The following is a 22,538-nucleotide window of genomic DNA, read 5'->3' on the forward strand; positions in this document are numbered from 1 at the left end:
GCACGTCGGGACGCCGGGGGCGAGCCTCACCACGGCTCCGCCCCCCGGCGCCGGCGCGTGTCACGTGGGAGCGCGGGCCGCGGCAGCTGCGGCCGCGGTGACGGGGGCGGCGGTGACGCGGGTCTGGCGGGAGCGGCTCGGACACTGCGCCACCTGTGCAGGTACCGCGCCCCCCCCGCGCCCGACCCCGGGTCCCAGACCCGCCTGGTACCCCTTGGCGCCTGTGGGGCCTTGGCCCACTTCTCCCTCCGCGCCCCACCACGCCCCCGGGGACCGATGCTTCTCTGCGCCGCCGGCACCTCGGACCCGTTCGTCCCTCCCTTACCTTACCCGCGGCCCCAGCACCACTCCCTCCAGGCCCGTGTCCCCAACTCCATCCCGGCGTCGCACCCCAGAGGTCCCTCTCTGCTGGGCCTGTCCCCTCCCGCAGGGTCCGGCAGACCTAGGGCCCCACCCACCCCGAGAGCTGGGCCCCGCTCTCCAGACCCTGACCCGGGTGCTCCCCACGAGGCTCTGAAAAATCACCCCTTTTGTCCGCGCTTCTTTATTCTCATTACCAGGGGACTTGGTTTGAGTGGGATTTGTTGTCTTTGTTCTGAATGAGAAGTAATTCAGAATAAGGTAGCGCTCCAAGAAAGGGCACCGCCGGTTCCGAAACGGGGGTCACGGTGGTCGTCTGCTCAGGCTTGCTTGACCCTGATGGGTGCTGGAGGGGAGGGGTGAGGGAGACCAGTGAGGCTGCCCCTGTCCAAAGGAACAGCACGGCCAGAGACAGCCCAGCAACAAACCCTGCAGCCCTCGGTGATGCCCGCAGGATGCCCACCTGGGGGTCTCTCAGGGGGGCACCAGCCAGAGTTCTGGACTTTGATAGACCTTGATTTGAATTCCCACCGCTCACTTCTTAGCTGCGGGGTCCTGGGTGTGTCACTTCTGGAAGCCTCAGTTGTCTCATTTGTAAAATGGGGATGATTATAATACTGCCTTATAAGGTTGATGAGAGAATAAATGAGTTGACAGGGGAAAAAAGCACTCTTTTGCATAAAGCCTGCTCTCAGTTTTAACCCTGACCACCACAAATAGCCAATAGCCAACAATAAACTCTGAATTATAGTAGCTAATAGCTAAGGTGTATTGATCACTTATGTCCCAGTCACTGTTCTGACTGCTTTATGTGTATGACCTTATTCTCATTATTATCTTGGGCAGGAACTATTATCTCCATGTTTATAGGTGATGTGTGAGGAGAGCTCAGAGGTAAAGTAACTTCACCTTCTCCCAAGACACACAGCTCTTAAATGGCAAGTCCAGATTCGAATCCTGAAAGTCTTTTCAGTCTGTGGTTTTAATCACTACAATAATAGTCTAGGGCACAGTATTGTTTTTAATTGACATAAAAGTTATGTAGCATAAAATTTACCATTTTAGCCATTTAAAAGTATACTTTCCATAAAAGCATATTCAGTGAGCAATCATCACCACTATTCAATTCCAGAACATTCCCATCCCCCAAAGAAATCCCACTCCATTAGCAGTCACTCCCTATTTTCCACTCCACTGTCCCCTGGCAACCCTAATCTACTTTCTGTCTTTGTGGATTTGCCTGTTCAGGACATTTCATGTAAATGAAATCGTGATATTTGGCCTTTTCTGTCTGGCTTTTCACGCAGCATAATGATTTAAAGATTTGTCCAAGTTGTAGCATGTGTCAGTACTTCATTTTATTTTATCCACTATGTGGATAGACCATATTTTGTTTATTCATTTATCTGTTGATGGACATTTGGGTTGTTTTTTCTTTTTAGCTTTTGTGAATAGTGTTGCTATGAACATGGCTATATAGGTTTTTGTGTGAGCATAAGTTTTTAGTTGTCTTAGGGATATACCTGGGAATAGATGCTATTCTTTTAATTCCTATTACTTCACAAATGGAAACCTGAAACTGAGGAGAATTGCATCTTGAATGAGCACTTAAGTCTTCTACTCAGCTTCCCTTTAATTCAGTTTAGTGATCTACTAAAAATTGGCAAAGGAAGGTAAGGAAATTCCAAAAAGTCATGATACCCCAATAATAACTTTGTCAAAGTACTGACACAAAGTTTGAGAAGCTTCTTAAGTATTTTTTTCTCCTCAAGAATGAAATTAGAGCTTTGACTGCAAAGCAATATTTGTTTATATTTATTAAATAAATATTGTATACATAGTACCATGCCAGGTCCTGAGGGGAAATATGAAAGATGGATCTGATCCCAGCCTCACACCTTCATAAAGGATTAAAGACTTAAATATGAAAAGCAAAACTCTGAAAACTTTTAGAATATGATATAGAAAAATATCTTTATAACCTGGGCTAAGACTAGATTTCTGCAATAAAATATAATCATAAACCATACAGAAAAAACAGTGATAAATTTGACTACATTAAAATTAAGACATTCAGTTTATTGAATGCACCATCAAGAGACAAAACGTACAGAGAACTGGTATGTAGACTAGAGAAAGAATACTTATAATTCTGAGACAAAAAGACAACACAATAGAAAATAAGGCAAAAGCTAGGAATAGGCATTTCATAGATGAGAAAACAGCACATAAACAGAAGAATGCCAGTCAACCTTATTAGTAACTAGGAAATGTAAATTAAAACCACAATGAGATCTCATTTCACAACACCCTATGGGAAGAAGGTGAACTGTTGGACATTACCAGGCATTGAGGAAGAGGCATTGTGAACTCACACTTGCTGTCGATGGGTGTGCAAATTAGTTCAGCCATTTTGGCAGTGTCTGCTAGAATACATGATGTCTTATGGCCTAGCAGTTTGACTCTTAGGCTTATCTCTTAGAGAAACTTACGCGTGTGCCCAGGAGATGTGCATACAAATGTCCATGGCACTGATTATAATTGTAAAGTAAAACCAACAGAACAACCCAAATGCCCATCAGCAATAGGATGGAGGTATGAATATAGTGTATCTGTACCGTGAGATAGTGTGCAGCAGTGAAAGTGTAACCTACAGCTTCAGGAGCATGGATGAGTTGCAAACAATATTGAGTGAAAGAAACAAGTCACCAAAGAATACATGCAGTATGATTCCTTTGTATAAAGTTCAAAACCAGCCCTGGCTAGTTTTGCTCAGTGGTTAGAGTGTCGGCCCGCAGACCAGAGAGGTCCGGGTTCGGTTCCCACTAAGGGCGTGTACCTCGGTTGGTTTGTCTCCAGCCGGTTGGGGTTGTGTGGGTGGCAACCACTCAATGTGTCTCTCTCACGTCGATGTCTCTCCCCCGCTCCTCTTCCTCCTGCTCTATCTGAAGATAAAAGCAAAAAAAAAAAAAGTTCAAAACCAGGCTGAACTGAATACAGTTGTTTCAGAATCCATGCTGGGGTAATAATACAACTATTTAAAACAAAACAAAACAAACAAAACAAGGGAATGATTGATGTCAGAATTTAGGAGAGTGGTTACCCCCAGGATGGTGGAAAGGATGTGATCAGGGAAGAAGCAGGTGGGACTTCTAAGACTGGCTTTATTTGTGAAGTAGGGTGACTATGTGGGAGTTTTGTTTTATTCTTTGAATTGTGCATACTATGTTTTACAACTTTCATGTGTATTTTGCAGCTTTTTTAAATTACAGCAAAGTTAATTTTAGATAACATTTCCTGCCTGTGCTCTAGTTGGGGAACCCAGATAGAGACAAGTTAACCACTTAAGTATAATGCAGAGTGCCATATGGGTAAGAGATACTGGGAACTCAGAGGTGAGAGTCCTACGATGAGCTAGGAAGGAAAGGGAAGTGTGTGGGCCTCCGGTTTATCCTCAGCGCCTGGCATGTCATTGGTGCTTGTCAGTGAGTGCTGGGATTCAACTGGGGAAAAGGAATGAGCCTTGAGCTATTCTTAGAAGGATAGATAGAACTTGAGTACTGAGAACAGGGCAGATTCACACTCTGTGTGAAGGAAGTAAGATTCCTATAAAGAAATGTTAATTAAAGTAAAGTCTAGCCCTGGCCGGTTTGGCTCAGCAGTTAGAGCATCGGCCCGCGAACTAGAGAGTCCAGGTTTGGTTTCTGCTAAGGGCACATACCTCGGTTTCAGTTTGTCTCCTGCTCCAGTTGGGGTCCTGTGGGTGGCAACCACTTGATGTGTCTCTATCACGTCAATGTTTCTCTCTCTCCCTCCCTCTCTCCCTCTTGCTCTATCTGAAAAAAAAAATGCAAAAAAAATGTCCTCGGGTGAGGATAAAAAAAAATAGTTAAAAAAAAAGTCTAAACTCTGGAACCTTATTGAACAGTTTTACAACACCAGCTGTTGATAAGGATGGTGGGGACCACCTGAGGTCTACCCCAGTCAACTGAAGATCATAGGAATCTCTGAGGCTACTTTCTGGTTCCTGAATACACTCAAAGGTTTTAGTTTAAAGGGTGTTACAGAATTTTCAACTTGTCTCTGTACTGTCCTAAAAATTAGGCTGACCATTCACCTACCAGTCTATCCATCCATCTTAATTTCCTATGACTGCTGTGTAACAAATAACCACAGATTTAGTGGCTTAAAATAACACGGATTTGTTCACGAACAGTTCTGGAGGTCAGAAGTCTGAAATCAGTCTCACTGAGCTAAAGTTAAGGTGTCAACAGGGTTTTGTTATTTTGGAGGCTCCAGGGCAGAAATCCTTTCCTTGCCTTTGCCAGATACTAGAGGTGCCTGCATTCCTTGACCTGTGGCCCCTCTCTCCATCTTCAAATCCTGCAGCTCTAGTGTCTTTAAATCTCTCTTTATTTCTGTCTCTATCTTTATCTCTGTTTGTCTCTCTGACCTCTGCTTCTTGGTCACATCTCCTCTGACTCTGACCCTTCTTCCTCCCTTTAATAAGGATACGTGTGAACACATTAGACCCACTTGGATAATCCAGGATAATCTTCTTCATCTCAAGATCCTTAACTTAATCACACTTGCAGAGTCCCCTTTACTATATAAGGTGGCATATTTATGAGGTTTGAGGATTAGGCTGTGGACATCTTGGAGGGCCATTATTCAGATGACCACATAACTTGCTGGTGGTGCTTCGTCTTCTCATGATATTTGCTTTATTTTCTTTGAAAACATTTGGCCAATCTGCCTTATGTTCTTTTACCATTCTCCCCAGGTGTCACTCGTTTGAATAGCCTGGTGATGTCTGTGTTTCTGCCAGGACACTTTTCCCAGAACTCTTGATTCTGAAGGTTTTTATAAAGGTATACGGTGGAACCGAACCCACAATACCTGAGGTGTGCCTGTAGGAGATCTGATTGCCCTTTTACTGCTGAGTCAGCTAAACTGTAGGTCAGGATAATTTTATAGGCTGAAGGAATCATGCTTTGAGGAGGTGACTTTGCTACTTGTAATTTTGACCATAATTTTCCCATAGCACTTTTATATTTGTAATGTTACCTTTAAGGTCTTTTTAAAGTTTTTTATTTTAAGACTTTTTGGGGGTAGTTTTAGGTTTACAATAAAATTGAGAGGAAGATGCAGAGATTTCTCATATACCCCCTTCTCCTACACACACACAGCCTCCCCCTTTATCAACATCACTTCGAGAAAGGCACCTTTTTACCAAAGATAAACCTGCATTGACATAATCATCCAAAATCCATGGGGATCACCCAAAGTTTGCCTGAGAGACCTTTAAGTGTTTGGTGAACTAGCCCTGATGAATATCACTTTATTCAAGTAGAAAATCCCTAACTGTCCTATTTTGGAACAGTTCTGACTTACTATTTTCCTTACTATTTTACTGTTTCTCTCTTGATGTTTTAGTTTTCTGTAGAGGCAAGAAAACAAAGCTTTATAATAACTTTTAAGGTAGGTTCTATAGGGACCAGAATTTTACTGTGATTTAGTGTTGCTTTCTAAATAATGGATTTCTCTAAGTTTTAGACTAATACCTCTCCACAGAGAAATTAACTAGTTAAACTCCCAAGGCAAGTTCAATGCAGCTCATTATCTGTACATATCTTGGTTGGCTTCTAGAATTAAATGTGTAATATACCCCTTTAAAACTTAGTTTCCAGAGCTTTCCTGGAATTGAGTGGCATTGGGGGAAGTCTTGATTTCTTCTTTTTAAAAAAAAACATTATTTTCCATCATGTACTTAAGGACCAGGAAGAAGAGTGAGAGAATATAAGGAATTTATAATTTCCTGTTATTTTCCATTTATGATCCATCAAAGTATGAACAAGTATGTGAAAATGGTATATCTGAGGAGCAGCAAGGAATCAGTCTCAGAGCCATGTGCTCTCTGTCCAGCCTTGCTGCATCCTCATTTGAATGGACCAGGGTTCAGGACTCTCCACTTCCTGCCCACACTTCTAGGTACACCTCCACTGCTGCCAGCTGACTCCCACAGCAAACTTGGTCAGCTCCCCCTCTGGCCTAAGGGACCTACTCAGAGAGTAAGCCAACACTTCCATTTGGTGTAAAGGCATTTCACCGTCTGGCCTCTGCTCCCACCCCATTTCCAGCCCTAGGTGCCTGTCCTGTGCTGTAAGCACGATGAACTTGTCACTGTTTTCTGGCAGGCTGGACCTTTTCCGGTGCTGGGCCTTGCCTCCTCTCTGACAAGGAGAGTCTGACATCTTCTTCAGCGTCACTCTTGCCACATGGCATTGAATCACTTTGTTCATCTTTGAATGAATTCTATGTACACAGGGTGCCAGGGACCCCTGGCCTACGTGGGATGGGTCCTCAGCATCTAACACAGTTTTCTTCACTGCTGTTCTGGTAGTTTGATTTCCACATAGACTTTCCTATAGGTCAGTGACTGTGCGTGCCTAGGCTTCTTGGCTATATTGTCTATTATTCATAAATAAATGAGCATTTGAATTTATCAGTCTTCTATGAATTTGGTTGGTGTGAGTCAGATCTTTCCAACTTGTCTGCCTCTGGGAAATGATCAAGTTGCCTTTCTGTACCTCAGGGCTGAAGACCAGACCTAGAATGCTGTCAGCCCTCTGATTCTCTGATTTTTAAAAAAATATATAACAATGGTGCTCACTTTGGCAGCACATACACTAAAATTGGAACGATGCAGAGAAGATTAGCATGGCCCCTGCACAAGATGACATGCCAATTTGTGAAGAATTCCATATTTTTTTAGAAAAAAAAATAACAATGATAATAGATGTTTTAAGGTATTTATTTGTCTATGGTGAAACTATAATGTTATGTTAAAATATGGTAATGATATTACCCCGACAAGAAGGTGAAGGGGAATCAAATAGGTAGAGTTGAGAAGTGGGGCCAACCTGGGGGTGAAGGCCCCCGACTGCTGTTCTCAACTCACTGCTGATGTGGGTGTGTCTCTCCTCCTGGACCTGAGCAGGAGGTCCCTGGTGGATTTGGCACATGAGATTTTTCTTTCTGTACAGGATCAAAGGAGTTTGTTTGGTGGTGCCCTCTGGAGTGGGGGACCAAGATGGTGCATGGAGACTGAGACCTTGATGGGAGGAACAGCTGGGGGTTGAGCAGAGACTGGGTAGTACAGTTTCATGCAACATACATCTGTTGAGCAACTTCTCTGTGCCACAGGTTGTGGCAGGTACTCGAGAAACTGAGGAGTAAGATTTGGCCTCAGACCTAGAGGAACTTGGCCTCCTGAGGGTGGTTCAAAAACAGAACAGTTAAAACGCAGTGTCTAGGGTGGAAGGAGAGGGAAAAGGTGTGCCAGAGTTTCTTTTCTTTTCCTTATTCTTAATAGCACCTGCCCCATTCACAAGTTGGAAGGGACTGTTCCAAATACCACAGGACACTTCCTCCCTGCTACCTCTGCCAGCTGATTAGACAAGTGCCTGATACCTGAGCTCAAGTGGGCCAGCCAGAATCTCTGCCAGGAATTTGGAATAGAGATGCCAAGTGGCTTCAGTTGTGTGGAAGTTCAAGTGCTCTGCAGGTGGAACATAGGAAGGTGGTTTGCAGAGAGAAAGATGAGGCTCAGGGAAAGCCCAGGTGACAACAAGAGAGAGGGAGAGGGGATGGTGGTGTCCACCTCCTTTCCTGCATAGTGTCCTGAGCTCCCAGTGTCTTTGCAGAGCAGTCTCTCTCTAAGCTATTTGAACAGGTTTGTCCCATTTATGAAATGTTCCTCAAGAAAAAAAGGTGCAGGAACTGGCTGCCATTTCAGCCGAGCCTTTCACAAGGCAGACGCTTCTAGTGCCTTCCTTATTCTTAGGTGAGGAAATGCTTCGATATAAATATGTGTGCGTGCACACACACACACACACACACACGGATGCACAGCATAAGAATTTTAGTGTTTTCTTAATTTTTAAAACATCTTTGTCTTAGTTTTATATAAAGTTTTCCCAGCTCAGCTACGAGGATAAAAGAAAGGAATTTGTTGTGTGTGGGTTTTTGTTCACAGATTGGCCTTAAGAAGAGACTGAGCCTTAAGGCCCAGAACTGACAGAGAAGGTAAGAGAGAAACCAGGGTAGTTAATGACTAGAGCAGAAAAATCGGGAAACTCCTTTGTAGTTGGGCATCTTTCAAATTCTTGAAAAAAACAAAACAAAACAAAACAAAAACGTATTTAGGGGAAGAAATTCAGTTTCCCATTAGTATGAAGTCATTCCGTGAGGCATATCAGACCTCCTTTTTAACTAGAACCTTGTTATATACACTTTGTACAATTACTTTTCCCACAAGTATTGTTTTGGTTACACCTCATTAGATCTTGATATGTGCAACCCACTAGGTCTTGATATGTGGTATTTCTTTTTTCACTGAAAACATTGTTTTAACACCTTAGATATACGCTCACCTGTTATTTAGAAGAAAAGATTCAATATTCCAAGTACCTGGGTTTTTTTTTGTCATAGTTTTGTTACTTCTAATTTTATTACATTTTGTTTGAAAAGTGCTAGTGCAGACAAATGATTATTGTTTGCATTTCACAACCTTTAAAATGTTATTTTAGGAATTTTCAACTTAGGATGGTTAAACATGGAATCTCAGTTTTTATGTTCTTTCTTATAAGAACTTACTGTTTTTGTATTTTTTTGGGAATCTTGCTGTTAATACTGTTCAGGGACTGCCATGGCAGGTCAGGGGACGTCGAGTCCACAACCTGCCTCAGCAGGGACTTAGCTGTGTATTGAGATGGCAGAGCAAGGGACTCTTGAACAGGCAGGTGGCACATCATTCTCTCTTCTCTAGTGTCTGGGAACTTTGAGAGGCATTCATGCACAGCAGAAAAAGAATGAACAGTTTCGAGACAAATTATTCTGACTTTAAATGTATTTTAAAGGATTTGGGAACAACAAGGAGTGTTATTGCTTGTTGTCTGGTAGATTGATCAGGAAGAGAAAAGGCATTTTCAGTCCAAACTTCGCTGATCTTGGTACTTCATATTTTAGGAAAACTTAGCCAGTGTGGTCCACGAAGAAAATTTATCCCAAAGGAGCATTTAATTGTTTTTAAGTATTTGGTTTGTGCACTTAATAAAGTTTATAATGTTTTCTCTTTATGATCAATCTTGGCATTCTTATTGTAGGAGGTATGTTTCTATGAACACATCCCTAGTAGATAGCATTTTACCTACTGGAAATAAGGTGGCCCAACTTGAGTCATTTACTATATTGTTATTTGAGAAAAACATTATTGACTTGCTTAATACCATATCAACTTAATTAGTAATAGGGTAGCAATGTAAAACGTTTTGTTTGATGAGAGATTATATCCTTGTGGGGCACTTAAGAATCCTACTGCCTATCTTCAGTGTTCTATCATATTTCCTTTGCATGTTTTATTGGTTTGTAATTTGGACTACAAATGTTAATGTTAAACATATATATTCATATATATATATTCAATAGTTTTTTATTTTATGTGCCATTTAATTACCATATGGTGTCATTCTTATATAAATTTATTTCATTGTGGTTAATTTATTTTCTCTTGTTTAATTGAGAACTTGATTGAGCTCACATTGTAGTAGAATGGGAGGGAATTCACTCATTCTTCCTGAAGCTTATGTCAAGTTTGCTGCTGTTGTTGGGTATTTTCTTAGTTTCAGGATTTGTTTTTTTTATTTTAATGGGATTTCTATAAAAGACTAATCTCAGAAGTTTTACATACATATATGTTGGCTTAAAATCTATTTTCTTTTGTATAACACACACTGTATCTCTGTGTCTGTGTGCATCTGAGCTCTCTGTAATTTAATTGTAGTCTCTTCTTGTCTGTTTGATATTTTGCCCCTCATTGATAATGCAGTTGGATCAGCGGCTCTCCAGGTCCATTATAGGATGAAGTTCATCAACTTTGGTCATGCCCGCCTTTGTTTACCTCTGCAGGGTTGTCTCTGATTGCGGGCACATATACACCAGTTCACATGGCATTTAAAATTGTTTTCTTAAATGTCTGTCTCTTCTCCTAGGTACAAGTATTTAATTCATCTTTGAGTCCTTAGCGTCTGTCGCAGTACATGGAATATAGTAGGTGCTTTGCAAATGTTTGCTATGTGGATACTTACAAGAGTTGTATTGGACTTTTCTTTCCTCAAAGATATGGGGCCAGCTCTGGCTGGTTTGCTCAGTGGTTAGAGCATTGGCCTGCGGACCAATGAGATGTGGGTTTGATTCCAGTCAAGGGTATGTACCTCGGTTGCGGTTCATCCCTGGCCTGGTCTGGTTATGCACGAGGCAACCAGTCGATGTGTTTCTCTCACATGGATGTTTCTCGCTCCCTCCCTCCCTCCCACTCTATCTGATGATAAATAGAAAAATATCCTTGCCCGGGCTTGTTTTGCTCAGCAGTTACAGCATCGGCCCATGGACCAGAGAGACCTGGGTTCGGTTCCCGCTGAGTGCATGTACCTTGGTTACAATTTGTCCCCGGCCCTGGTTGGGGTTGTGTGGGTGGCAACCACTCGATGTGTCTCTCTCACATTGATATTTCTCTCCCTCTCTCTTTCCCCCTTCTCTCTCCTGTTCTATCTGAAGATAAATGCAAAAAATGTCCTCGGGTGAGGATAAAAGAAAAAAAAGAAAAATATCCTTGGGTGAGGATTAAAAAAAAAAATAAGGGGCCAGTTAAAGATAGTGGTGTACAAATGAACCTGGTAAGATGGAGTGCTTACCCTATTGTCATTTGAAAAAAAAACATTTCTTCAAGTTTGGGGAGTATTTCTTTTTAAACATGCATTTATGGATCTTATTTATATGAAAGTTTATTAAAGCCTAGTTTTGTCTCAAATGTATTGTAAGCTTTTGGCAGCCAAGACCATGTCTTAATATTATCTCTATTTCTTCTACTTTGTTTCTACATGGGCAGCAGGTCCTCTGAATAAAGCAAATAAATACATATCCTTCTCATCTGTTATATGAATTAAAAAGTCTGTGCATGTCATTATACTGAGCTCGAAACTTTTTTAGGGCACAGAGCATATTGTGTTTATCTCTGTGTCCACAACATGTAGCACAGTGCCTGAATTTTAGTAGGAAGTAGGTAGTTGTGTTGACTGATCTCCTTGGAAGAAAAGAACTTTATAAACTACAAATGTTAATGAGATCATAAATTTCCTGGATCCACAGGCTACATGATCTGAACTACTACTGTTATTTGAATGTAAAATTATTTGGTTCTGATGTCCTTGGATGTTTTTCTTCACTCAGACTATGCACTTGCCTTTAACTTACTAAGCAAAGAACTACTCTCTCCCTTCCCTGCAGGCTGCCATGGCTGCCGTTGACAGCTTCTACCTCTTGTATAGGGAAATCGCCAGGTCATGCAATTGCTACATGGAAGCTCTAGCCTTGGTTGGAGCCTGGTATACAGCCAGAAAAAGCATCACTGTCGTCTGTGACTTTTACAGCCTGATCAGGCTGCACTTTGTCCCTCGCCTGGTGAGCAGAGCAGATCTGATCAAGCAGTATGGAAAATGGGCAGTTGTGAGTGGTAAGAAATGGGATTTCAATTTGTGTCTAATTTAAAATCAAAATAATTTTTCCTGTTTGTGTTTTAAGTTGGGTGCATTATTCAAGACATTACTGAATTTCATGGAAACTTGCTGATAAAAAATAAAATTTATTACTTCTGTTATGATTATGTTCACATTTTCTTACTGTTCTCATCTTGGAAGAATTTTCCTTTGATTTTTGTCCTTATTCTGCCCTCTCTGATTCCCAGTATTGCTCCAGCCTCACCTCCCTATGCCTTTTCCTTTTTGCTCTCTGTTTTGAAATTATCCTTACAAACTATCACCACTTTCAGAAATGCTGTCCTTATTTTAAATATCATTTAAAAATACTGTTTCCTACTGTGTCTCATCATTAACTTGATGAATGTAAAACAACTTTTCAGCCACCTGTCAAGGTGTCTGGGAGAGGGTTTGACTTCCATGTATCATTCATATTTTGATACTGTTCTTAAGTTATCAGTATTAGAACTCGCTTTATTTCCAGTGTGATTCTTTATCTGATTAAGCCCAGAAATGGGAAATGGGGTATTTAAGGTTCATTTTAAAGATCTCACCATGAAATAAGTATGCTCACTTTTCCTGGTTGTATTGTAGGTGCAACAGATGGGATTGGAAGAGCCTATGCAGAAGAGTTAGCAAGCCGTGGTCTCAATATTGTCCTGATTAGTCGGAACCAAGAGAAGTTGCAGATGGTTGCTAAAGACATTGCTGACACCTACAAAGTGGAAACTGATATTATAGTGGCGGACTTCAGCAACGGCCGTGAGATCTACAACCCGATTCGAGAAGCCTTGAAAGACAAAGACATTGGCATTTTGGTAAATAATGTGGGTGTGTTTTATCCCTACCCTCAGTATTTTACTCAGGTCTCCGAGGACAAACTCTGGGACATCATAAATGTAAACATTGCTGCGGCTAGTCTGATGGTCCACATAGTGTTACCAGGGATGGTGGAGAGAAAGAAAGGTGCTGTTGTCACTATCTCTTCTGGCTCCTGCTGCAAACCAACTCCCCAGCTGGCTGCCTTTTCTGCTTCTAAGGTAATGTATTCCTGATGGGAAATGAGATCATAATGCAATAGGACGTTTATTACAATGGTTTGGCCTAATTTATTGAGGTCTTTGTCAGCAACTCATGTTTGCTTATGCTGTATTTTTTTCTGAAATGATAAGCAAGCCTCACTTTCTCCGAATTTTTTCCCCAAGTTCCAGAAAATTAAAAGTCTTTTCCTCTGATCCATTACAGGCTTATTTAGATCACTTCAGCAGAGCATTGCAGTATGAATATGCTTCTAAAGGAATCTTTGTACAGAGTCTAATCCCATTCTACGTGGCTACCAACATGACTGCCCCTGGCAGCATTCTGCACAAGTGCCCGTGGTTGGTGCCTTCACCAAAAGTATATGCACATCATGCTGTTTCTACCCTTGGCATTTCGAAAAGGACCACAGGATATTGGTCCCATTCCATCCAGGTAACAGTATGCATTCATGCTTGTATTTAGGTTATTGCATCCTAAACCTTTCTAAATGATACCTGGGAATCTGACTGAAGTCTAAGGGTGAAAGGTGAGAATTTCACATTCTGATTCTTTTTTTTTTTTTAATCCTCACTCGAGGACATTTTTCCATTTTTTGTACAGATAGAGTGGGAGGGAGAGAGAGGAAGAGAGAGAGAGAGAGAAACATTGATGTGAAAGGGACACATCGAGTGGCTGCCACCCACATGACCAACCAGGGCCGGGGACAAACTGCAACCGAAGTACGTGCCCTTAGCGGGAACTGAACCCAGGTCTCTCTGAACTGCAGGCCAACGCTCTAACCGCTGAGCCAAACCGGCCAGGGCCACATTCTGATTCTTAAACCTGACACTTAATGGTTCTGGTTAAGTCACTAAATTTTCTTTTGTGGAATTATTATATTAAGAACATTAAAAAATTCAATCTATTTGACACTGAAGAGATGAAATAGGTTTCTTTAATATAAGTAGATGGTAGCATAATATCTTAATAAAAATATTAAGAATTTAGATGGGAATTTCAAAGTAAAAAGATTCTAGTAATGCTTGAGAGGGTACCTCTAAGTCAGTAGTGTGATCAAAAGACATAAAACCATACAATAGGTCTATATTTCATGTAAAAAAATTTTCACGTATCAATACATTCTTGGACTTTTGTTTAAGAAGCATAGGCCCTGGCCAGTTTGGCTCAGCGGTTAGAGCGTCGGCTTGCGGTCCAGAGAGACTTGGGTTCGGTTCCCACTAAGGGCACGTACCTTGGTTGCAGTTTGTCCCTGGCCCTGGTTGGGTCATGCGGGTGGCAACCACTCGATGTGTCCCTTTCATGTCGATGTTTCTCTCTCTCTCTCCCTCCCACTCTGTCTGAACAAAATAAATAAATAAATAAATTTCAAAAAAAAAAAGCATAGAATTTTTTTTAAGTTTATTCTTCAGGCAAGACTTGGGTCTTTAGTATTTTAAAGACTAACTTTGTCAAATATTTGAAAATTTGATTCTAAGTATTAGACAACTCATAGTGACATATTATAATAGACATGCGTCTCTTTAGCATAGTAAGTAGATGTACCCTAGTTTAGGGTTCTTTTTCCTTTACTATGTAGAGTTTTCTTAAATTACCAGCAGATATTTGGAGGACTCTGCAATAAAGATTATTAACTTTACCAATACCAAATAAATAGATAAGTAAATCCACAGTAAATTTTTATTTATCAAAAATTCTGGCTAAAATTTTCTTAATAAGCAGTTTTACTTAAGTGATTATTTCTAGGTCCTTAATTATTGAAAAAAAGCAGAGAAACCTAAAATAATTTTTGACTATGAAATTTCCTGAGAAATGAAGATAAAATAAAAATATTTAGATGCAGTAGATATTTTGACTGTATTTGTAAAACACTAACATATTAATTACAATTAAACTTGGTTCACATTGATGAACTTTTCTTGAGAATGTATAGATAGATGTATGTATATTTTTTCTGCCAAGACATTCTGTTAAGCTAATTTAATTACTAGAATAGCTTTCTATACAAAGTTGTTTAAACTTTCCATTTTTTCTATTTTCATTTTTATTTTGCTTAAATTATTTTCGACATTATGAAATCTTTTTCAGTTTCACAACAAAGATTTGATTCATCAATTGTTGTTTTGTCCATAGCAGATTTCTCTGATAGCTTTTGCTGTTGGGACTTTTTATAAAATAATTATTTTCTCTGAATTCATTTTTCTTAAATTGCGAAGATCTAAATTTTGTCAAAATTTCAATTGTGTATCTTTAGCTTAAAAGAAATTTACAGTGTGAAGTTTGATATGCCAAACATACTGTATAAAGTTTTGTTTTGTGCTGTTTATTCTAGTTAGTCTTCTATATTATGAATTAAAGAATAATAGAATGACTGTATTTTTTTTTTATCCTCACCCGAGGACGTTTTTTTCCATTTTTTGTTTAGATAGAGTGGGAGGGAGAGAGAGAGAAACATCGAAGTGAAAGGGACACATCGAGTGGTTGTCACCCGCACAACCCAACCCAGGGCCGGGGACAAACTGCAACCGAGGTACGTGCCCTTGGCTGGAACTGAACCCGGGTCTCTCTGGACCGCAGGCCAATGCTCTAACTGCTGAGCCAAACCGGCCAGGGCTGTATTTATTTCTTGACAAGATAGGTGATAGATTGAACACGAGTGGTTTAGGCTGCAGAACCTCAGCGGTGCCACTTACTCAGGTAGCGTGAGAGGAAGAGATCGTTTTTGAGAGACAATGAGTTTTACATGTGCTGGATTTGAAGGCTCTGGGAAATAGTTGAGAAGTGGAGTCAGCAGCTGCATAGATGGGAGCTCAGGTGAGGGGTTTGTACGGTCATTAGCATTTAGCTGGATGACAAGCTGTGGGTGGGTGATATCATCCAAGGAGAGTGTGTAGAGAAGAAAGGACAGCCTAGTCAGAGGCTCGAGGAACCCCAACATTCCAGGGGAAGGTGGACTGAGAACGGCAGCCAGTGGGATTCGTAGGAGAGGAGGGGAGTGGAATACGGATGCCAAGGGGAGAGATGGTTTTCAGGTGGAAGACATAGTCACCAGTGTCACGTGATGCCATCTGTCCCAAAGCATAAGGATCAACACATGTCTGTTGGGTTTAGAATCTTAGAAATCCTCGGTGACCTTGATGAAAGCAGTTTTGGAGGCATTTTAGGGAGCAGCCTGATTGCAGAGTAGGTGGTGAGTAGGGGGAAGCTGGGGATACGGGGACCTTGTGCTCAAGATACAAGGCTGTGCAGGCGTTGCGCTGGGCCCAAGGAAGGAATTCTGTTTGTTAGTTAATCTGTGCAAGTTAGCGGTGACTTGACTAATTTAAGACCTGAGGACGGGTCTGTGGAGAAGGGCTTAAAGACTGGAGAAAGAAGGCATAGTTCCTGGAGGTGGGCGAGTGGGCTGAGAGAGCAGGTAGCGGGAAGTGGTGTGAACTTTGGAAACGACTAGAAAGTGAAGGAGAGAGGAGAGGCTAGGAGTCCTCTGGAAGCTGAGGGGCCCTGTCTGATGGCTCCTGTGAGGTCAGGTCTGCTCAGCAAGGGTGAGGCAGAGGGGTGCGAGGCTTGAGAGAGTGAGGTTTGAAATAATCATTGTGAAGAAAGGGGAGTGAGGTGCTTGGGAACAGTCTGTGGATTGCTGAGCAGAGTGATGATGGGGACTGGGAACTGACGGCGGCTTCAGCCTGTGCAGCTGTCCTCTGGCAGCACTCAGCACATGCGTGTCTGTTACCCGTCTGGAAGCCACTTCCAAGGTGGCATCGAAAGTAATTCCACAACATGTTACTGAGAACATTTCTAAGTTTGTGTGAAAAGATTATTTAAAAAATTTTTTTTTCTTTATTCATTTAGAGAGAGGAAAAGAGAGGGAGAGAGAGAGAGAAACATCGATGAGAGAGAACATCGATTGGCCGCCTCCTGCATGCCCCCCATGGGGATCGGGCCCACAACCTGGGCATGTGCCCTGACCAGGAATTGAACTGGCGACCTCTTGGTGCATGGGTCACTGCTCAACCACTGAACTACACCAGCGGGGCTGAAAAGGTTATTTTTGATGAGTGTGCACAGAGATTGGGGAGCAGGTTTCCTCGCTCGCCCGTGCCTCAGCCTTCCTTACACATGTCCTCATTTCCTTACACACGTCTGTGAAACAGCATTTCTAAACAGGAGCAGTTAGAACTGACTCATGACCCTGATACCTTTGCTTTCTCAGCAGCCATTTCATATAATTTAGCAATTGCATCTTAAGTGTATTATGCTAGTTGTCTTAATAAAGATTTGCAAGCAAAAAATAGAAAAAAATGATTTGGACTAAAAACAGCTAAAAAGGAGTCAAATGTATTTGTTTTAATTGTTAACTATAGATATTAATATTGATTTGGGAACATTTCTCATCATTTTCAGAAGTGGCATTAGGAATTACTAAATTGTCAACTTTGGAACACATAGTAAGTCCAACAGAAAAAGGAGGGCCTTTTCTTTATAGCTCTGTTTGTGATCCTTGACATAAAGGCCAGAGACATGCTGGTATGTGTATGGCTGAAAAACCAATTCATTTAACAACTTGAACAGTGAGTCTCTTGCTTATGAACATGTAGACTGTGTTCCAGGTCATGGGATTTACAAAGCTCCAGGGAATGGGGAGTGGAGTAGGAGATTCTGAGCTCTCTGATTGGCTCATGGGAAATCAGAGCCATTTTGTGTGTTGCTATGGGAAAGAGAAAACGTAGCATTGAGGGGAGAGGAGGAGAGAGGTGGAGCTTGGTGGAAACGAGAATGCCCTGAGGCTCCATATTGAAGTGTGGGTGAGGGTCCAAGGGAGCAAGGCTGACTACTGTGTTAGAGGTTAAAGCCCTTCTGCCAGGTTTCATTGCAGAGGAAGACCAGCTCCTTTCTTAGGTCTGGACAGACTGGTCAGGAGTCCTGAGCGTGCACAAAGCCTTACAGAACCTGAAACCCCACCCTCCTCTCTCTCTTATACACACACTGACACACTCATGCCCTTCTCCTCTTCACTTTGGGTACTCTTCTGCAGTTCGGAGTGCCCAGAGACGTGGCATTTCTTTCCAGTGACTGTTACTATCTAAACAGATCAATGAGTCAATCCCTTTAGTTTATCTGTCAGTACCTGGGGGATAAAATTCTCCCCTCCTCTTCCACTAGCTCTTTCCACCAAGCTCCTGTCACCTTGCTGCTCAGGATGCTAAAACCTCATTGGGATGAGCCAGATGTGGTATGTCAGTGTAGTCTCCATGTGTAGCACCATAGAAAACTGTCGAAACATACCTGATGCTGGCCCCCCCTGCAACAGACAGTGGTCATGGATGGAAATGAAAAACAGATTTTTAGATGCTGATTCTTCACTGAATACTGAAAAAATGTACTTTGAATGGGGATTCAATTATCTAGTCTGTCTCAGGTGCCTATGAGTTTGAGTGCAACACTACTCACTACTTACAGGGTCCTCCCTCAGGGACCATAAGCTGACATCTTTTATCTCCTTGAATTCAGAACATTTTGCTTTAGGACAGCAGCTCCAAGGAAGAATATCCAGGATTTTTTCCCCCACGAAATCCTGGTTCTTTATAGAGGTCCAAAGAGACCTTAGTCCCCCAGAAAGTTACCATGGCTCCAGGCCAAAATACTGGGCTTCTGTCTCCGAGGTGGTGAACTAGAGCTGTGCAACCTGTTGTGAACAGCTGTGGTTCCAGGACTGTCATCCTGCAGTTCATCACCCTGGGACTCCTACTTGTTTGTGTGGTTCCCTGGAGGTGCAGAGTAACCTAGGCTAGAATTTTAGCACTCACTGGGCTTGTTCATCTCCCTTTCTTAACATGCAAGGTGTTAGAACTTTCACTCGTATAACTTGCCATACTGACAGATCTGTCAGTATCATGTTGGGTTTCTCTACCTCAGCACTGTTGGCATTTGGGGTTGGATAATTGCTTGTAGTAGAGCTGTCCAATGCATTATAGGATGTTCAGCCCATCCTTGGCCTCTACCCACTGGATGCCAGTAGCACCACCACCTCAGTTGTGACAACCAGTAATGTTCTGGACATTGCCATATGTCCCCTGGGGGAGGGGGACAAAATGGCCCTGGTTGAGAACTCTTGTAGCAGAACATCAGCCGGACTCCCTCCCTGGATCCGCAAACCATCCTCATTACATCTCAGTGTACTAGAGTCCTGATGTTTTTGACTCAGTTCTCTTGTTGAACTTGGCTCCATTCTGCCCCTCAAATCTGTTTTCTTACATAGTACTAACCACACATGCATTTATCTATTTCAGCTGCCTTTTCTTCTGGAGTTTGTAATTCTTAACCACATTAAGCAAATTAACATACTATTTATATCAAGTAAAAATGGAATCCTATTACTGCATGTAGGTCTACCTGTCCTCATCAGAGAAAGGGGGTGGATGGATGGTGATCATGTTTCTATTTCCATAGGTCTAACATAGAGTCTTATACAAAAGTAGGTGCTTAGTAACACCCAAGGTCTTTTTCCTTCTTTGTATTTAAAGTGATGGGTGATATTTGTTGGATTAAATCAGATGCTCATCTGTACATTTCAGTGCCAATGGCTTTGGGTTCTAATCTTATAACCTTTTTCTCTTTCATTTTTAGTTTCTTTTTGCACAGTATATGCCTGAATGGCTCTGGGTGTGGGGAGCAAATATTCTCAATCGTTCTTTACGTAAGGAGGCCTTATCCTGCAAACCATGAACCTGGATGATTTTTTGGGAAGTTTCGCCAACTCATGGGAACCTACAGTATTCTGACATTTGGAAGAACACATTTAATTTATCTTCTGTATTTTCTTTTATTACTGGTTATTTAGCATACCATTGACTCATCATTTGCAAAGAAAACAATACTTTTAGAGAATACTGTGGGAAAACCTCAAGGGCCACATGGATGGTACAGAGTAAATAATGATTGAGGCATAAGAACTGATTGAAGAAAACTAAATTTGGATGCCTTTTTCCCCCTAAGCTATTCAAAAGTTGTGATTTATAGTTTTAGGAGCTACAGCAATCTGATATTGAAATATACTTAGAACATGACTTGTCTCCTCTTATAATTTCTTATGTTGTTTTTTAAATAGAAATTATTTCAGTAGATGAATTGTAGTATTGGTTTTCAAATGTTCATCAGGAAGGATTATTTAAAAGTGTTATTTTATAAGATTGCTGGTATGATTAACAGTAGAAATCTGTGTGTTAATATTGTGTAGCTCTTGTTGTTTATCTGTGTATGAAAATGCTGCTTTTCAACTGATATTTCATTAGAGAACCATATATGTATGGATGTTATGTTCATTGAGGCAACTTTATAGGTAAGTTACTTTAAAAAGTTTTTTTGTCAAGATGATTTAATGTGGAACCTTACAGGGTATTCAAGTTCTAGATGACTCCTCTTCATACTAAACAAGCTTACCCAATTTTGTGCTATAGGCTTGCCATGTTATAATATTACTTAAAACATTCTGTTTTTTTTTAAATCTACCATGGAATTAGTTCATTCTGAGATTTGGATATGTAATGATTGACTGTCAATAATCTCTTGATATATAATTATTGTGGATAAGTAGTGATTTCTCAGCCTATGACCCATTTTTTTTTAACTGAAATTTAGTCCTTTAGAGCTTGTTAAATCTAGTTTTCATACACTTTTCTATGTAATATTATTCCATTCCAGTAGCATTATTGGTGTAAATATCAAGTATTTATGGAAAAGTAGTTAAAATATGGACAAATGTGTGTGATATGTATTGTATCTGTTGAAATAAGTTAGAAACTCATTTTTTGTTCTTGCAATTAATTTATGCATTATAGTGAATACTTTTATTGGTGTGAAGATAATTATGTACAACCCTCCACAATATGGGTTAGCATTGAAATGTACTGTGAAATGTTTTTGGTTCAGGCCCTAAGCTTTAAAGCCAGACATTTTGAGAACCACACACCTAGTGCTTTGACAGTTATAAATCACTGTATGAATATGACAATATGTGCAAAATAGAAATTCGGAATTTAATATTGGGGCACTGATGCAGAAGCTAATACATTTTTGAAATCAGGATTTTTATGGAATTTTCTCCTGAGATGATGTTCCATTTTGAGTAGGCCTAAGCCTGCTTTGATGTTATACCCACAATTTTGCCAGTGACATTGCCTCAGTATTTCCAGATGTGACTTGGACTTGGTTCATAATCTCTTCCACTTACAGATCAGGCCTTCATTATATAAGAAGACATTCAGATGTGAAAAGGTACACACTAGCGGCACTATATAACACTGAAGGTTTTGGTGGAGTTAGAAGCCTTTATTTGGTCACATTTGGCATTTTCTCTCACTCAACAATTAATTTATGGTCATTAAGACAGGAGAAAAATTGACTTCATGCTACATTGACCTGAACTTTGATGTGTAATAAGCAGCAGCAACTTTATGTAAAAAAAATACCATATTTATAGCTAAGGTGTGATGTGGTACAGCAATGTCTTACACTTATAGATTAGGTATTGAATCATTGTTACATGATGAGAATGAGTAAACCATGTCAGTGATGTTTTAAAATTCTCTACTTGGCAGGATGCATGTGAATAAGCTGATTGATACAAAGTTAGTGAAAGATCAAAACCTAGAATCTTCCTTGGGTTTTGTGTTTCATAAAATACTCTCCCCTAGAGCTCATTTTAGAGTCATAATTGGATCACTGTTGATGGGGTTTCTTATTAAGAATGTAGGAAATAAGAACCTTTGAAACAGGCTGTGAACAAGTTAATAATGAAGGTGGTTGCTTCTTTCTTTGGAAGAGGCTTTGCTCCATATATTTGTAAATGGGTTGTCTGGAATGAGAGATACATTTTCCCCATAGAAACAATTATTTAAAAATTGTGAAAACCTAATTTAATAACACCTGTGGATGCAATTCATTAAGAGCTGGTAATTCAAGAAAATTGTTCATAAGCGTGTCTTTTGAAAATACTAAGTTGATTTCTTCATCTCATTCTCCTGATAGGATGAGATGAAGAGGGTTGATTTTGATCGTTGACTTTGGCAACATGGAGATCACTGGCAGTTTTGCCATAAGCCATTTCATCGATTGGTGGGGATGAAAGGTAGATTGTAGTGGGTTCGAGAAAGAGTGGGAAGAACTGGGAGACAGCAAGGAGAGACAGCTCAGTAGGAGTATTTTTGTTTTGTTTTGTTTTAATCTTAAGTTACTTAAAATCCTGTCAATTTGGGAACCAGAGGGTTTAGGTGGTGGTCTTCTATCTTTTACATTGTGTGCCCTCTGAAGCCAAGTCCAGTCTTTCCGTGTCTCTGTCTCAGTATTGGCTAAGTTGTTATTCTTTAAAATAACATCTAGTTTGAATAAAGAATTACCTTTCATGGAATTGTGCATGCTTTATTACACCATGAAGCATGGGTCTAGGAAATTATTACAGAACCTGGAATGGTGGAAACCGGGAGATGAGGACCCTGTGGCTCTCAGCCTCTCTTGGTAGATTTCTGAGCCATGTGTCTCAAGTCCAGGTCC

At 40.9% G+C, this 22,538-nt stretch overlaps 1 protein-coding gene and 1 non-coding gene across 4 annotated transcripts; both read left to right on the forward strand.

The window, feature by feature from the left end:
* The first annotated feature begins 99 nt into the window (after positions 1–99).
* On the forward strand, positions 100–22,333 carry HSDL1 (hydroxysteroid dehydrogenase like 1). 3 transcript variants are annotated; one of them, XM_036275621.1, is made up of 5 exons: positions 100–161; positions 11,707–11,932; positions 12,549–12,994; positions 13,200–13,427; positions 19,617–20,207. In XM_036275621.1, exons 2-5 carry the CDS (start codon positions 11,713–11,715, stop codon positions 19,713–19,715), a joined length of 993 nt encoding a protein of 330 aa, XP_036131514.1. In that variant the 5' UTR covers positions 100–161; positions 11,707–11,712; the 3' UTR covers positions 19,716–20,207. The 3 variants fall into 3 exon arrangements, with proteins under 3 accessions (XP_036131514.1, XP_036131515.1, XP_036131513.1); XM_036275622.1 differs by lacking the exons at positions 100–161; positions 19,617–20,207 and adding an exon at positions 20,227–22,333 and having other exon boundaries at positions 11,699–11,932; XM_036275620.1 differs by lacking the exon at positions 100–161 and having other exon boundaries at positions 11,699–11,932.
* LOC118639720 lies at positions 7,026–7,131 on the forward strand. Its single transcript, XR_004961272.1, has one exon. It is a non-coding gene; the product is annotated as a U6 spliceosomal RNA (small nuclear RNA).
* Positions 22,334–22,538: the final 205 nt, after the last annotated feature.

This window comes from Molossus molossus, unplaced genomic scaffold (assembly GCF_014108415.1).
Source record: "Molossus molossus isolate mMolMol1 unplaced genomic scaffold, mMolMol1.p scaffold_m16_p_21, whole genome shotgun sequence".
In the NCBI taxonomy this organism is placed as follows: Eukaryota; Metazoa; Chordata; class Mammalia; order Chiroptera; family Molossidae; genus Molossus; species Molossus molossus.

Bases quoted from the DNA above. Each gene is read 5' to 3' on its own strand.
- HSDL1 (XM_036275621.1), top strand. From the start codon at position 11,713: ATGGCTGCCGTTGACAGCTTCTACCTCTTGTATAGGGAAATCGCCAGG. The intron at 11,933-12,548 runs GTAAGAAATGGG...GTTGTATTGTAG, and splicing joins AAAATGGGCAGTTGTGAGTG to GTGCAACAGATGGGATTGGA. The intron at 12,995-13,199 runs GTAATGTATTCC...GATCCATTACAG, and splicing joins CTGCCTTTTCTGCTTCTAAG to GCTTATTTAGATCACTTCAG.